The 14,959-nt window shown below is 34.3% G+C and overlaps 1 protein-coding gene across 1 annotated transcript in view; it reads right to left on the bottom strand.

The window, feature by feature from the left end:
* Positions 1-10,009, bottom strand: part of LOC110020524 (F-box/kelch-repeat protein OR23) — a 17,241-nt gene extending 7,232 nt beyond the window's left edge. The window contains exon 1 of the mRNA XM_020718662.1: positions 8,846-10,009. Within this exon, the coding sequence (XP_020574321.1) occupies positions 8,846-9,840 (995 nt within the window). The 5' untranslated portion in view covers positions 9,841-10,009. The remainder of the gene's footprint in view (positions 1-8,845) is intronic.
* Positions 10,010-14,959: the final 4,950 nt, after the last annotated feature.

Raw genomic sequence — 14,959 nt, forward strand, 5'->3', positions numbered from 1 at the left:
AGAGAAAAGAAATTATAGAATAGCTAAGGTATGAGATAAACAACCCAGAGACTGATTAAGTTAGAATCATTTAAAACGAAGATAAAAAAAAATCATGATTAAATATGAAGACATTAAGGAAGTATTAAAATGCTACTTTAGATATTAAACGAAATTTTAAAGAAAGCAATTAGTTTGAAAAGAAATAAAGAACAATATAAGGATGATTATTATAGATTGATACAAAAAAGAGTGTAGCTAATTCTAATGCCACACACACATGGTGGGATATAATTTAGCACAAATGGTCTCTACTGGTAAAAGACGGGATATAATTTAGCACAAATGGTCTCTAGATTATTCCATTTTATAATAAAATTCACCTTTTGTCCATATTTAACTTTATTTTAAAACTAATAAATAGTAGTAGGATACTGACTGGGGCATGTAATATTATTTGCTTGAGATTTTAATAGCCATGATGCTGCCATTTCTACACCCTTGAACATATGAAATGGTCATTTGTGATGCTTTTTTTCATAGAATTGTTCTCATTATGATACTTAGCATGTTATCATATGTTTAGCAATAAAAAATTGGACAAAGGCATGAATTATTTGGATTAAATAAAAAAATCAAACCAAATATATATTATTAGAATAGTTCTATTTGGTTGTTAAATTATCAATTTGATTATTAGTTATAATTTTTACATTTTTTTATAGTCATTCGTTTATTTTGTTTCTGTAAACAAATTAAACCAAAAAATTTGACAAATTTTGCGAGTTGTAAATAAACAAGTGATAGAAATATTAGTGTGGAAAGGATTTATTCTACAAGGTAAAATTATAAATTTAAACAAACATTACTTAATACTCTTCATAATAATTTCTATTAAAGCTCAAAGCACTCAAGTTTATTGTTAAAGTTAGTTATATTCTGGCTTATCCAAAACCTAGTTAAACTCACTGAGCTCTCAATGCAGGCTAGTTAGGAAAAGATTGCTCAGTTTCATATTTTTCAATTTTAAAACAAAAATCAATCGATTTAATCCGAATAGACCAAATGCACACCCCCAAGAGTTGATAGGATGATTTACAGGATATGTTTTGTATATCATTTATTTCATAATACAGTCCTTTGCCATCTCATTTTTGGAGGTGCTAAAATTTTATATTTTGAAGGAATTGAGGTTTGAAAAGGTTGGTAGAGAGAGAGAGAGAGAGAAGGGAATTAGCAAGAAGTTGAAATTATTCTTTATTCATAAAGCTTAATAGAAGACTAACAATTGAATTGAATATAGCTGTGAAAGCTCACTAACAATGGAGAGGTAAGACTACTTTATCAGATTTGCAATATTTCTATTCCACTGAAATGTGAACAATGGATCTAGATCCATACCATCTACATCTGGATTGTTGTTGGATTTGATCAATAGTTTGTTTTCAGCTTCGGAATTGATTGTGTTTTAAATCAACAAAGTTCAAGTTTTTCTATTTAATTAAATTCATTAATATCACACACTTATGTACTAAAAAATAAACTATAAGAAAGCTATCCACTTGCGCCATCTAATTTATATTTTCCTCCACATTCATACTCATTCTCTCTCATTTGCTCTTCTTTGTTTTAGTTGTCAAAAGTTAGTGGAATTTTGTGTTTCCTACTTTAGTGTTATTCTTTTTTTTTTTCATGTTTCTTTCCTTCTTGATTTAGTTTATCTTTGGTAAGCTGTAAAGATTGTAATAAAGTTTGTCATAGTTATTCTCTATTATATAAAGAGAAGAATTGTAATTTGATTATTGGAAATAACATAAGATGATTTTCTCCATCTCTCTCAGGTATCAAAGCCAATTACAAACCCTAGTTCACGTGATCGTCTACCTGTAGGCGCACCTTTCCATCCCTATCAAGCGGTCTTTCCCTGCTCATCACAGAAGGCGTGATTCCTTCTCTCCACTGGATCTCTTCGCAGCAGGCGCAGACGCGATTCCTTGTTTGAGTCAGATCACTTTGTAGCATGCACGATTCCATCTCTTCGCAAGATCGCTTCACTTTGTGAAATCAAAAACTCAAGAAGAGAAGTCCAACAACTGCAAGAACTCATTCAACTTGTCAGTACTTCTCTTGATAGTCGTCGGAATCCTTCCAACACGCCTTCAGACCTTCACTGGCTCTCCCCTACAACTGAAAATCCCCGCTGCAAGCCCTCCTTCGTAGGATTCTTCCTCCAAGCCTTCCCTAGTAATATTCTTGCCGCCAGATCTACACTGCAACCCGATTCCTTCTTGCTGCAAGCACTTCTCAGTCGGATTCTCTTTGCATGCCCTCCATTGTTGATCTTATTTCCACCAAACCTTTCTTCAAGCAACAACAACCACCGTAGCAGCCCTAGAACCCTCTCCCGACGCAATAACAACTGACTCGTCGGACCTTTCTCCCACATCTATTGCAACCAACTTCCTCCCTGTAACAAGTCGTAGACTTATATACACATAGGGTTTATGATCAAGTACGGTATAACAACGTCGAGTGCCATTTCGGAGGCTAATCGACTTTTGTATGAACATTGCAAGAAAATTGATCAAGGATAAATTTTGAAAACTACATGTAAAAACTACATAATGAAAACTTCAGCAAGGGAAGAAAGACCAAGAAAGCAAGGCCTATGCTGCTAACTTTTCTGAAGGATTGGCCGATCCTAGCCCTTTCACCAAGAAACAGTTGGAGGTGCTGAAGAAACTTCTTTCGAGCAAAACTGAGCTGTCTATCAACTTGATGATACACCAATGTATCATGTCCTCCTATCTCACTGACAATGAAAATTTTCTAAATTGGAAATAGATTCAAATGATTCAAATTACATGACTTGAGACATTCATACTCTCGCCAACTACCAAGAGTTCACCGACTCCAAATTTATCAAACTTACCGATAGATCTCACTCTAAAATTGTTGGGAAAAGAGTAGTGAAAGTCTCCAAAGAGATTCAGCTCTCTTCTGGGCTATATGTTTCCCAATTAGATTGTAATTCACTGTCAATTAGCTAGCAAACTTACTTGGAATTCGAACCACGTTACTAAATTACATTCTAACAATAGTGAATTTCATGTTGTGTATTTAGGGGAGGTGATCAGTAGTATTGAATTGCATCAAGATCTATACTTGCTCAAAGAAAGTTATTCTCTTAACACCTAAGTGTCTTCTTCACCATATTTTTCCCATATTTTTGAGTTTGCTATGTTTGGTTTTGTTGAAAGTAAAGTTTTATTATAGCACTGTCGTCCAAGCATCACAATTTTTATTATGTTGTAAAGTTGTACCCTTATCTCTTTATTAATAAAAAATAGAGTTTTATCAGTGTGAATCTCGCCAATTGACTTAACATACAAGTCCTGATTATCCTCTATCACAATACAAACCCTGACATCATTTCTCTATCATCTACAATGACATTTGAGAACAACAAAATTGAAGGCCAACAACGGAGCCAAATTACTTGTCTCTTTTATAAATGACAATAATAGAACAAGTTGGACATTCCTCATGAAGGAAAAATCTTAAACTTTATAAATCTTTCAGTCTTTCTATAACATGATTTTCACTCAGTTCAAATGCAAAATTTAGATCCCAAACCTGATATAGAGAAAAAAATACTTCAATTTTATCATTGGACCCTACCTTACAAAGAACGGTTTTTTCCCTGCACATCACAGAAGGCGTGATTCCTTCTCGCCGTTGGATCGCTTCGCAACAAGTGCAGACATGATTCCTTCTCTCTGTCAGACCGCTTTGTAGCATGCACAACTCCATCTCTTCGTTGGATCGCTTCCCTTCATGGAAATCTAAGTTGTAGTTCTTACTATTAGAATCAGCAGTCGCTACGGCGCCGTCAGGGCAACTGATGTACGGCGAACTAGCCAGTGGGAATCCCATATATGGTTTGTTCCCTCGCTTCACTCACCCGAAAGCTTGAAAAAGAAAGTTCTCCTTTTTCTTTAAAATTTTAAGTGTTTGGTTCTGATTGTACAACTCCTACAATTCTTATTCTCCCAATATAAAAAAAAATATTATAACTCCATGGATATTACCTTCTTCGAAAATTAACCCTACTATCTCAAATCTGATATTCAAGATGAGAGTTCAAGTGAATATCAGACTTGGGACACTATTCTGGATACTCACACTGATCTAGAGTCATCACAACCTATTCTCCTTCTAACCATCATGTCACCCAAATTTCAACTGAGATTGACAGCAAGGAACTTCACTTGTATATTAGGACAACAAAATTTATTAAGCAGAATAAAGACAATATGCAAACACGAAACTCTTCACAACCAAACCTGAATTTACACATCTCTGAAATTTCAAGAGAGGTTGAATCTAGTGGAGAAGACAATAAAATATTGCACAAAATATCTTATCCAAAAGTATGTTGCCTATGGGAAGCTATCAACTAATAAAGCTTACGTATCTAATCATGATAGTGTGCAAATACTCAACTCTCTAGAAAAAACAAAGATTTGAAAAGGATATCCAAGCACTTGATCTAAATAGCACATGAATCATTATAAAACATCCTCCAGATAAAAAACCCGTTGAGCGCAAATAGGTTTTCAATGTAAAGTACAAAAAAATGCGAGAATTGAGTGGTTCAAGGCTAGGTTGTGACCAAAGAATTCACTCAGTCTTATCGAATGGATTATTAAGAGACATTTGCTATAGCGGCCAAGTTATATACTATAAAAGCTCTTCTTTCCTTGGCGTTAACAAAAAAATATAAAGTGCATCAACTTGATATCCAAAATGCATTTTTGAATGGAGACATTGAGAAAAAAGTGTATATAAAATTCCCATCATAACTGAAAAAATAACTTAAAATAAATATATGGTTTTTATTTTATATATCTTATTTTATTTCTGACCTCAAATAATCTCCAAGGGCTTAGTCTGATACGTTTGTCAAGACTATGAAATTTAATGGATACATCCAATGTTAAACGGATTAGGTACACTGTTCATAAAACATAAATAGAGATGTAAGAAAGTTACACTCATTGCCCGTGCAGATGATATAATCCTGACAAGTGATAATGAAAATGAGATTGGGAAGATCAAGGAGGGTGTTGTCACTAAATTTGAAATTAAGGATCTAGAAGTGATGAGATACTTTCTAGACATTGAAGTAGCCATATTCGAGATGGGTATTGTGATATCCCAAAGAAAGCACAGCCTAAATTTACTAAAAGAGACAGGGATGTTGGGATCCAAATTTACTGAGACTCCTATGAATTTTAATAAAAATTTACATTCAAGGGGAAAAAAGACATCATCGAAGAAAATGAGAAAAAAATATTGGTAAATAAACTTATCTACCTATCACACACTAGACCTAATATCGCTTACTCTATCGGCATTATAGGATAACAAATGAATAGTCCAAATGAATAACATTTGGAGATGGTCTATAAAATTTGAGATGTCTAAAGAAGACCCCAAACAAAGGATTATTATTTAAGAAATCGTACAACATGAAGGTAGATGTTTATACTGATGCTAGTTGGGCAAAAGCACTGATGGACAAAATGTCCACTTCTGAGCATTGTTCCTATGTATGGCTAAATCTTGTCACCTGGAGGAGCAAGAAACAAACAATGGTCTCTGGAAGCAGTACAAAATCTGAGTAACGGACACTTTCAGAATTTGTGAAGGAATGTAGATCAAAAGGTTATTAAGTGAGTTGGGATACTCCATGCTTTCAGAATTTGTGAAGGAATGTATATCAAAAGGTTATTAAGTGAGTTGGGATACTCCATGATCAATCACATAAAGATCTTTTATGATAGTCAAGCTGCCATTAGTATTGCAAATAATTATGTGCATCATGACAGAACCAAACACATTTAAATTGATTGAATTTTTTTCGCTAAAAAGGTCAATGACGAAATTATTTATTTAATCTACATTTGAACTCATCTTCAGTCATTGATGTTTTCACTAAATCTTTACCTCTAGGTGGCTTCACTGATTTGAATACCAAACTGGGCCTTTACAATATCTATGGCCCAGTTTGAGGGAGAGTGAAATTATATGTTTCCTATTTGAGTGTCATTTTTTAATGTGTCATATTTCTTTAAGTTGTAATGATTGTAATTAAGTTTGTCCTAACCATTCATTATTATACAAGGAGAAGGGTTGAATTTGATTATTGAGAAATAAGAGAATACAATTTTCTCCACATTTCTTCATTTTCTTGTTTCTTGAATTGAGATCTCTACACACAATTGATTGGAGCATCCAACACTTTCAGAAAAGAAACAACTTATAATTGGCAAATTCAAATTTTAATGTTGAACATAAAACTAAGATTAAAATATTAATCATGCGTAGAAGAAAACTACTGCTGCAAAAGAGATACCTTAGTAAGAGCCCATTAACTAAATATGTCATTACAATAAGAGTGAGAAAGAGGGAGAGTGAAAAATGGCATATATTTCCTGCTTTTGCTTCTTATTACTAATAAATCTTATTGAGTGCAAATTATATAATTTCCATCTTATATAGGCTTTATTCCTTTTCATCTTATAACATTATATCTAATAGTAGCTCAATAAGATAACATCAATCACTAAAATTTCACTCTACTATTGAAATGGGCTGTACAAGTTTAATTGAAGATATTGCTTTGGCTAAACAAAGCATATAATAGTAAATAAGATACTCCATGTTCATATTCAATCTTTGCTAATTACATTTGTAACTTTCCCATTGATGATTATTTGTTAGTTTCGTTCTGTTTATAGTGAACTTAAATATGATTAATTTGAAAACACAAATACATTATTCAAGATATACTTTGTTTATATTATTAGAAGAATTTTAATATTTATTATTGTGTTAAAATGTTAACACTATGTTTAATGTCTAGCAATGGCATATACATTATAATAGTGTCGTGTCAAGTCTAGTGTATTTTATGAAGTGCTATCTAGAAAAAAAATGGAGGTTAGGATCATTATATTATCGCGCCAATCTAAGTAGCATCAAATTTCTTGATTTTTAGTTTTAACTCAATTTGATAAATTATTTGAGAAAACATCAAATAAAATATCTTTTAATATTATAAGGAAAAAAGATATGACAGAATTACATTACTAAAAGACCCTTTAGCCCCTTTTTAAAGTTATATGTGTACCAATCATACGTTTTTTATAAAATGATTCATTTTAAACATCTATGATGAATATAATAACTATGAATGAGTTTAAATATGCCTTGCAATTTTAATGGTACATACCTTGTATGTTGCTTCTTAACTATAGATAAAATGTTTTAAAGCTGAAAACGTGTCCAAGGTAATCAACATACTCAGACTTTGTAAATGGCCCAATGAAGATGTTTACATGACAGAACTTATGTATTTTCCATTCTTTATTCATTTTTTCTTTTGTTTAATGCTGTTTATGAAATTTTTAGAATATGAAACCTGTGAGGCTATAATAAGAACTGCGCACATCACACATGATTCTGACATTAAGACGTGAAAAGGCATTTTAAATTTATCGAACACGGCAAGAATAGATAACATTGCCTTTATGCATATACTATAGTACACTTATGTTTACATATGTGGTTGTGCACATGCAAATGTATGTGGTTAATTACTTTTTGAGTAGCCATTAAGGTGAATGAAAAATGCCCAATCAATCTTCAGAACTGTGCTATCAACCTCAAAACTTTTGAATATCAAAGTGATAATGAAATTGAGAGAATATGTTAGATTTATGATTGCAAGAATGAAAGCAGATTGAAGACTGTTTGGCAGGATATTCTCAAAATAGTGCAATGTCTGATCATATATAGTGACCCCTATTATGTTCTTAATAAGTTGGAACAAATAATTATGATTTATATTTTCTTTAAATCAAAAGTCTCCTACCATTGTTTATGAGCCTAATAAACTTGAAGTAAAAACATCACTCATCTAAGGCATGCATTTTCACTTCTACTCATTGTTTATGCAGGATAAATAAAAGAATCTTATGTCTGTGAATAGTTATTTCTTATGTTCCTTTTGATCAAATGCTATTCTGAATATAAATAGTTAATCACTAACAAGATCCATACAACATAGAATGCTTTAAAGGATTAGTTCTTTGTTAACGGCTTTTTTATTCTAATATGGGATTTTCTTTAAGGTTTGTTATAAGATTTATGATATATTTCAACTACTTCCTTCTTATTTGTTACAATGCCTACTGAGGTCCTTCAAATCACATGAAAGTTCTTGGCCAAACAATTTAGAATCATTCTAAAGAGAAATAAATTTAATGAATAATACTCTCTCCATCACTGTGATTATATATGATTGTTTTATATGCATAAATTGAAGGTGATTTATTTGATTTCCTCTGAAACTAACAATAAATGCCATATTTTTAAAATTTAAAATTATCTGCCCGATAAGCCTTATAATATTATGTTTTACTTTGACGATAACAAATAATTTTTCATATTTGTGTTATTTAAACCCTTGTAATCATCTATAATACATGCAAAACTTAAAAAAGGAGCTTCTCATTTCATCAACAGTAAACATTTATCTTTATTATATTAATGATAATATTATAATACTCATTAATTTTGCACTTTTATGATGTTCTTATTTATTTATTAAAATCTAGTAATGTGCACAAGCGCACTTGCTATTAAAACGGTGATCTAAAATAACGTTTAAGAGCTAATGTCAGGAGACAGGGAGATGGTTGGTTGGTCTCTGTAGGTTGTTATTCTAATCAATTTAAATATTTGACGGGGGGAGCAGTAAAAGTAAGCTAGAAATGTTGAAAAGAGAATGAAAAACCTGAATATGGCGTTGCGATCCAGCATGAAAACTTCCATCTGCTCTCCATCCACACCATCCATGACAACAACCTGGCCAAGCTTCTGCCTCTCCCCATCCTTCCACATATCCCCAGCTTCCCTCCACTTGCCACTCCTCAGCCCAAGCACCAATACATCCTTATAATATACATTAGCCGGCACCACGCCAGCCACAGGCCGATAATCACCGTACCCGCCCATCACCCAGAACTCCTCCTCGCCCTCCTCAGCACCATCCTCCTCAACCAAGTGCCTCCGTCGAAGCCTCCGAAAGAACCCAACGCATCCAGATCGATACCTCGGCAACCCATTGGAAGGCGCCCACTCCCCCGAATCAGCATCAAATATCTCAACGGAGCTCATGCGGGTACCGCTGGAGGGGAAAATGGCATGACGAGAGCCTCCGCCAGCGACGATGATGGCGTTGGCGCCGGCGATCGGGGCACAGGCGAAGCTTCCTCGAGGGGAAAGCATGTCGGGTAGTCGAATCCACGGTGCCGAGGAAGCAGAGAGATCGAGGCGGTGAACAGCGGCAGAGGGGATGGGGAGGCCGAGGGGGTAGGAGCGGGCGTCGAAGTGGGAGCCTCCGAGGACGTAGAGGTGATGACCGATAGCAAGGGTGGCGAAGTTGGAGAGGCCGTAGTGGTAGGGACTGCAGGGTAGAGAGGGAAGCGGAGCCCAGGCGGCTGCGGCGGGGTCGAAGAGGAAAGGGCGGACGACGGATGGGTCGGAGGGGAAGAGGCAGAGGACGTGGCGAGGGGGGAGGCGGAGGAGGCGGCGGAGAGGAACGACGGAGGAGTATGATAGAAAGGCGTACCAGGCGCGGGCAGTAGGGCGGAGGCGAGAGCGGTGGGAGTAAGGAAGAGAGATCAAGATCAGTGCTGCGATGTCATCTGGAAGGCCGGGGATGAGAGTTCGGTTTAGGGTTCCGTCGCAGATGGAAGTGGAGGAGGAGGATCGGGGAGCATGGTCCATAGGGTGGTGGAAGATCGCTTCTTATGAGGGGTTCGCGTTCGTCGTCTTCTTCTCGTGTCGGTGTTAACAGATGGAGCGAGAAAGGCTTGAGACGAGATCACTAGACCGAGAAATAAAGCAGATATTTTGCTCGATCCGAGTTCGACCCCGCGGGAGTTCGATCTGAAGGAAAGCCGACGCACGGGAGAAATTCCTTGTTTTTTTCTTTTTAAATCATTTGAGTTTTTTATATGAATTTCAAACTTTGTATTTTAATGCATGAAGTTAATTTGAAATATAATTTCAACTATTTTATAATCAACCTAAGCATCTAGACATGCAGACTCAATGATATTGAAAGTGATCAAATTTGTGTCTAAATAAACTCAGATCAAACACTTGAACTGTACTCAAAGGATTTAATGCATCATTTGGAAGTATAAATGATTTCAAAATTTAGCATTCTTATTATCAAATCAAGCAGTTTGGCAAGAATCCAACATGCCCATGCTTATTCAACTTTGAGGTCATTAGGCCACTTGAATGTTGAAAAAAATGATATATATGATTAAGGGAATCAATGTAGATCGTCTGATAGAATATTTTTTAAGGTTCTTGTCAAAATTTGATAAAATATCCTTAAAAAAACTATAAATAAATCATCATTATTCACTTGAATTTGAGCTGAGGAAGAAAATACTAAGTTGACTACCAAAACTTAAAACTTAAAATATCAATTTTAATCGGTCACCTGAGATCGTGATTGATCACCATAGTTCACCGCCTACAAACAAAAAGTCATCATCCACCACCAGAGATCATCATCGATCACCCGCAGTTGCGATCATCATCATCTATCACCCACGGTTGTTGACTATTATTAGCAATTTATGTAACCAGCAACGACTTCTGTAACAAACAGTGGTTGTTATTAGGGGTGTCAAATTGGATTCACAGGTTGTGTTCGAGCTAACCCAAAATTGACCTAACTCAAAATTGTTTGACTTGAACCCGACCTGAATATTAAATGAGTGAGAAATTCCAAACCGAACACAACCCACTCCAACCCGCAAACCCAAACTTGACTGGTATAACCTGTTAACACAAGAAATAACTGCTATTTAGGTTAAAATTATATTTAAATTTAAATTATTTCGAGTCAATCTTAGGTCAAATTAGGGTTTGTTGGTCATCATTGAGTCAATTTAAGGTTGGCATTTTCAAATCAATTTAAGGTTGAAGAGTCAATTTGGGTTCATTTTCAAGTTGTAAACAAGTTATAATTTTAAACTCAAACATGGATATTTCTAGTCGAGTTGACGTTCAAGTCAATTTTTGACCCTCATAATTGTTATAGCCTCCAACTACAAATTTGGCAGCTCTTCTACAGCTATTATAGCAACCAATTACAGCTTAAACAACTACGACTGTTATAGCCTCGCCATGACTATTGCAGTAAGACTGCAGTAGTTATAGTCTCAATTACCCTTATAAAGTTATATAAGCTGAATTATTTCAAAATAGTTATAATTTGAGCATAATCATGTAATCTCATCTTCCCTAATTCATGTGAATAATTCAAGGTGATCTTCAATCGAGAAACCTGCTATCTAAAGGTCATGAGTCATGTTGAGGAAAGCATACTTCTCCCAATAATACAAATAAGTGGTCGATTAGAAGTCATGGAAGCTGTTATTGAAATACTAATAAGCAAAGGAAGAACAAATCGAAGCCTTCAAATTAGCTCTGCCTATGAGGAGGATAGTGAGGAAGCATTAGCAACCACATTGTAGGAGCATGTCAACTTCTTTGCTTGATCAGCTGCTTATATTCTAGTCATTGACATCAATGTAGCCATTCATTAGTTGAATGTTGACCCAAAGGGTCAACCACTATGACAAAGAATTCAATCGATCACTGTCGCATTAGCCGATCCAATTTGGGAGGAAGTCAGAAAGCTACTTGTCGCCAAGTTTATTATAGAAGTCTTGTACCTTGATTGAATAACGAACGTGATTATGATGAAGAAGAGAAATAATAAATGACAAATATGTGTGACTTCACTATTGTCAACTCTTCTTGCCTCAAGGATGGCTACTCTTCATTGAGGATTGATGCATATGTCAATTCAGCGGTCAACTATACTGTGATTAGCTTCCTCGAAGACATTTTTAGATATCAAGTGACTAAGTCACCCCATTGATAATAAAGATCACTTTTGTTAGAGGAGAGAGATTGTACTACGATAAGGTAATTATGGGTGCAAAAAATTGACCCGACACATCAACTCGACCAAACATGACTAAAAAAATCAAGTACAGATGATGACCCAAATAATTTTGGGGTTAGTATCAGATTAAGAATTCTAGTATGTTAAACATTTTGGGTCGAGTTTAGGATGACCTTCTAACCCAAAATAGACCCAAATTGATACGCCAATTTGAAATTGATCCAATATTGACATGAATTTTACTCAAAATTTACCAAAATCACTATAAATCGACCTGTATAGCTATTTTGACTTATGTTAAACATGTTATATGGATCATTTTTGGGTCGGGGTTTAGGTTTAACTTATTGAGTTGTTTAATATTCAGGTTGGGTTCAGGTCAAGCCTTTTTAGGTCAAGTTAATTTTTGGTGAAATTTTTGACCTCATTTTTTGTGAGGTCGGTCTTTCTCTCCAGGAGTCTAGGATTTAACAATAAAACTTTTCTACTGACTCTCCTAAAGGAGTAGTACTAGGACTCACACCACTTAGAAATTTGAACCGCTTCTTGACTCATTTTAGTCTCAATTGTGTGGTTTCAAATCCTCAATATTAGCTTGAGTTGATTGGAACCAACATATTGAAACTCAAGTTAAGTTTCTATAAGGACTGGAGATGTTTTAGCAAGATCTTTTGGACCCTAAGGTTTTCATATTTGAAATAACTCAAGCTGACTCTCCTAGTGACAGTGATTGGACTGGAAATATAGATGATAGAAAAAGTACTATAGAATTTATTTTCTTTATAAGAGGCACCTTCTTTACTTGGATGTCAAAGAAACAACATAAATATCACCCTTTCTATTTTGGAAGTGGAGCATGTTGCTGCAATTTTTTATGATTGTCATGCAATTTGACTTTGGTATTTGTTGGAGTTAATATTATCATAAGAAGAATCAATGAATATTCAGGTTGATACCAAGTCTACAATAACACTAGCCACTGATCCACTTTCTCATTATAAAAGCAAGTATATTAATACACACAATCATTATATCAGAGAATTTATCATAAGGAAAGACGCAGAAGTTGTGTACCTGAAGTTTTAAGAACAATTTACGTACATTTTCACCAAACCAATCAAACATGAAGATTTTATAAAGATAAGAAGCTTAATTCAAGTTTCAAAATTAAGTTTAAGATGAAACATTGAAAATTAAACTTGATTTAACTCGTAAGTTATTTGTGCTTTAGTTGTTCAAAGACGAGTTCATAATTTGGAATATTTCTATGAATATTTTAGAGATATATAAGAATTCTTTTTTTGCTTTACTTTCAAGGTTTAATTTTTTAAATTTTAGTATACTTCTTATTCCTAGATTTTATATTCATTTCAAGAGTACTGTCTAGACATAGCCTAACACAAACCTGACTAATACTTTTCCTGTTGTCACATCAAAGCATAGAGCATGTCCACTAGTATCTAAGGTGGAATGATACATACTAACCTCTGATCGATATTCTCTCATCGGTATAGCAGTTAGCGATATAAATTTCACGATTGTCTGAGTTGATATAAAAATATTTACACACATGGACATATTGGTATCTCTAGCCACTATCATAAGAAGTCGAACTACTATTACAATAAACATTTAATTATTCATGGGTACAATATTTTCATTTCATTCTTCAAATTATATATTATTTTCTTATGAGATGCTCTATATTTAGCTACTAATGAGTAAAGATATCTTTAATCGAAACTACATATTATGTAATTATTTAATATCTCCATAAGAAAACTATTGTGCAATTGTTTATGCAAAAAATGTTAACATGCACACATCTTGCCTGACATTATGAATTAATCAATGGTAATTATGTATTAATGGTACATAACATACAACAACAACAAAGCCTTAATCCCACTATGTGGGGTCGGCTACATAAATCCTTTTTTCTCCATTGCTCCTATTTAGTGTCATATTTTTATTTAGTTCTGATAAATTAAGATCATATTTTATACAATAAGTCCAAGTCTTCTGGCAGTGACTTTATATATGCTTTAAAATACAAGAATTTGACACCACTACTAAAAGATTTAAATCTCCGGCAATGACGCCAAAAACTTGATGCAACTTTTAATATGCAAAAATTTATGAACCCAGATTTATATATTTATAATGATTTTGTAAAGTCACAATTTCAAACGCAAGTATACGTATCTCTTAATGCAATTACAATGAATTTTAACACTACAACATGTCTTTATTGTAATGTAAATAAAGTGCAAGTAAAAACCATCACATTGATAATTAAATCCGCTCCTAACATGCATCACAAAATCCTAAACATGAATTCTACTCATTACAAATAAAAATAATGACATAATCTTCTCATGCCACTATTTCCAAAGAAGAAGAAAGAGTAAGAGAAGCCCATCACAAAGCACAGAGAGAACACAACAAAAACTTCATTTAACCAAAGGAAATCCACTAGATAAGTGTTTACAAAATCATAAGATAATGAAGAGCACAATACTTAGCTTTTTCCCTTCGAAAGAAGGAAAAAAATCTCTCCCACAAAGTCTCTCGCCGATCCATGCAATGTTATAACATCTCCTTACAAATTCTCTCAAAATCTCCTCTCCAATCTCTCCAAAAATGGAGAAATCTACAAGGGTAGAAATCTACATTTCTAGTCATATTTTAAAAACCCTAAACTTTCTCCACACTTTTCTTAACATTCCTCTCACACAAAAACCTCCTTTTTCTAACCTAAATTCATTCTTTTAAAGTGTAGGGACGAAGTTTGAAAAATTGCTACGAGAATCCTTTCAAAAAGCGTCTAAATACGTTGAATTTCGCCTCATAATCGCCAAAAGTCGGTCCATAGTCGTCCCGGGCGCCGTCGGCGGGGCGCGGGGGGCC

Source organism: Phalaenopsis equestris, unplaced genomic scaffold (assembly GCF_001263595.1).
Source record: "Phalaenopsis equestris unplaced genomic scaffold, ASM126359v1 Scaffold000098, whole genome shotgun sequence".
Lineage (NCBI taxonomy): Eukaryota > Viridiplantae > Streptophyta > Magnoliopsida > Asparagales > Orchidaceae > Phalaenopsis > Phalaenopsis equestris.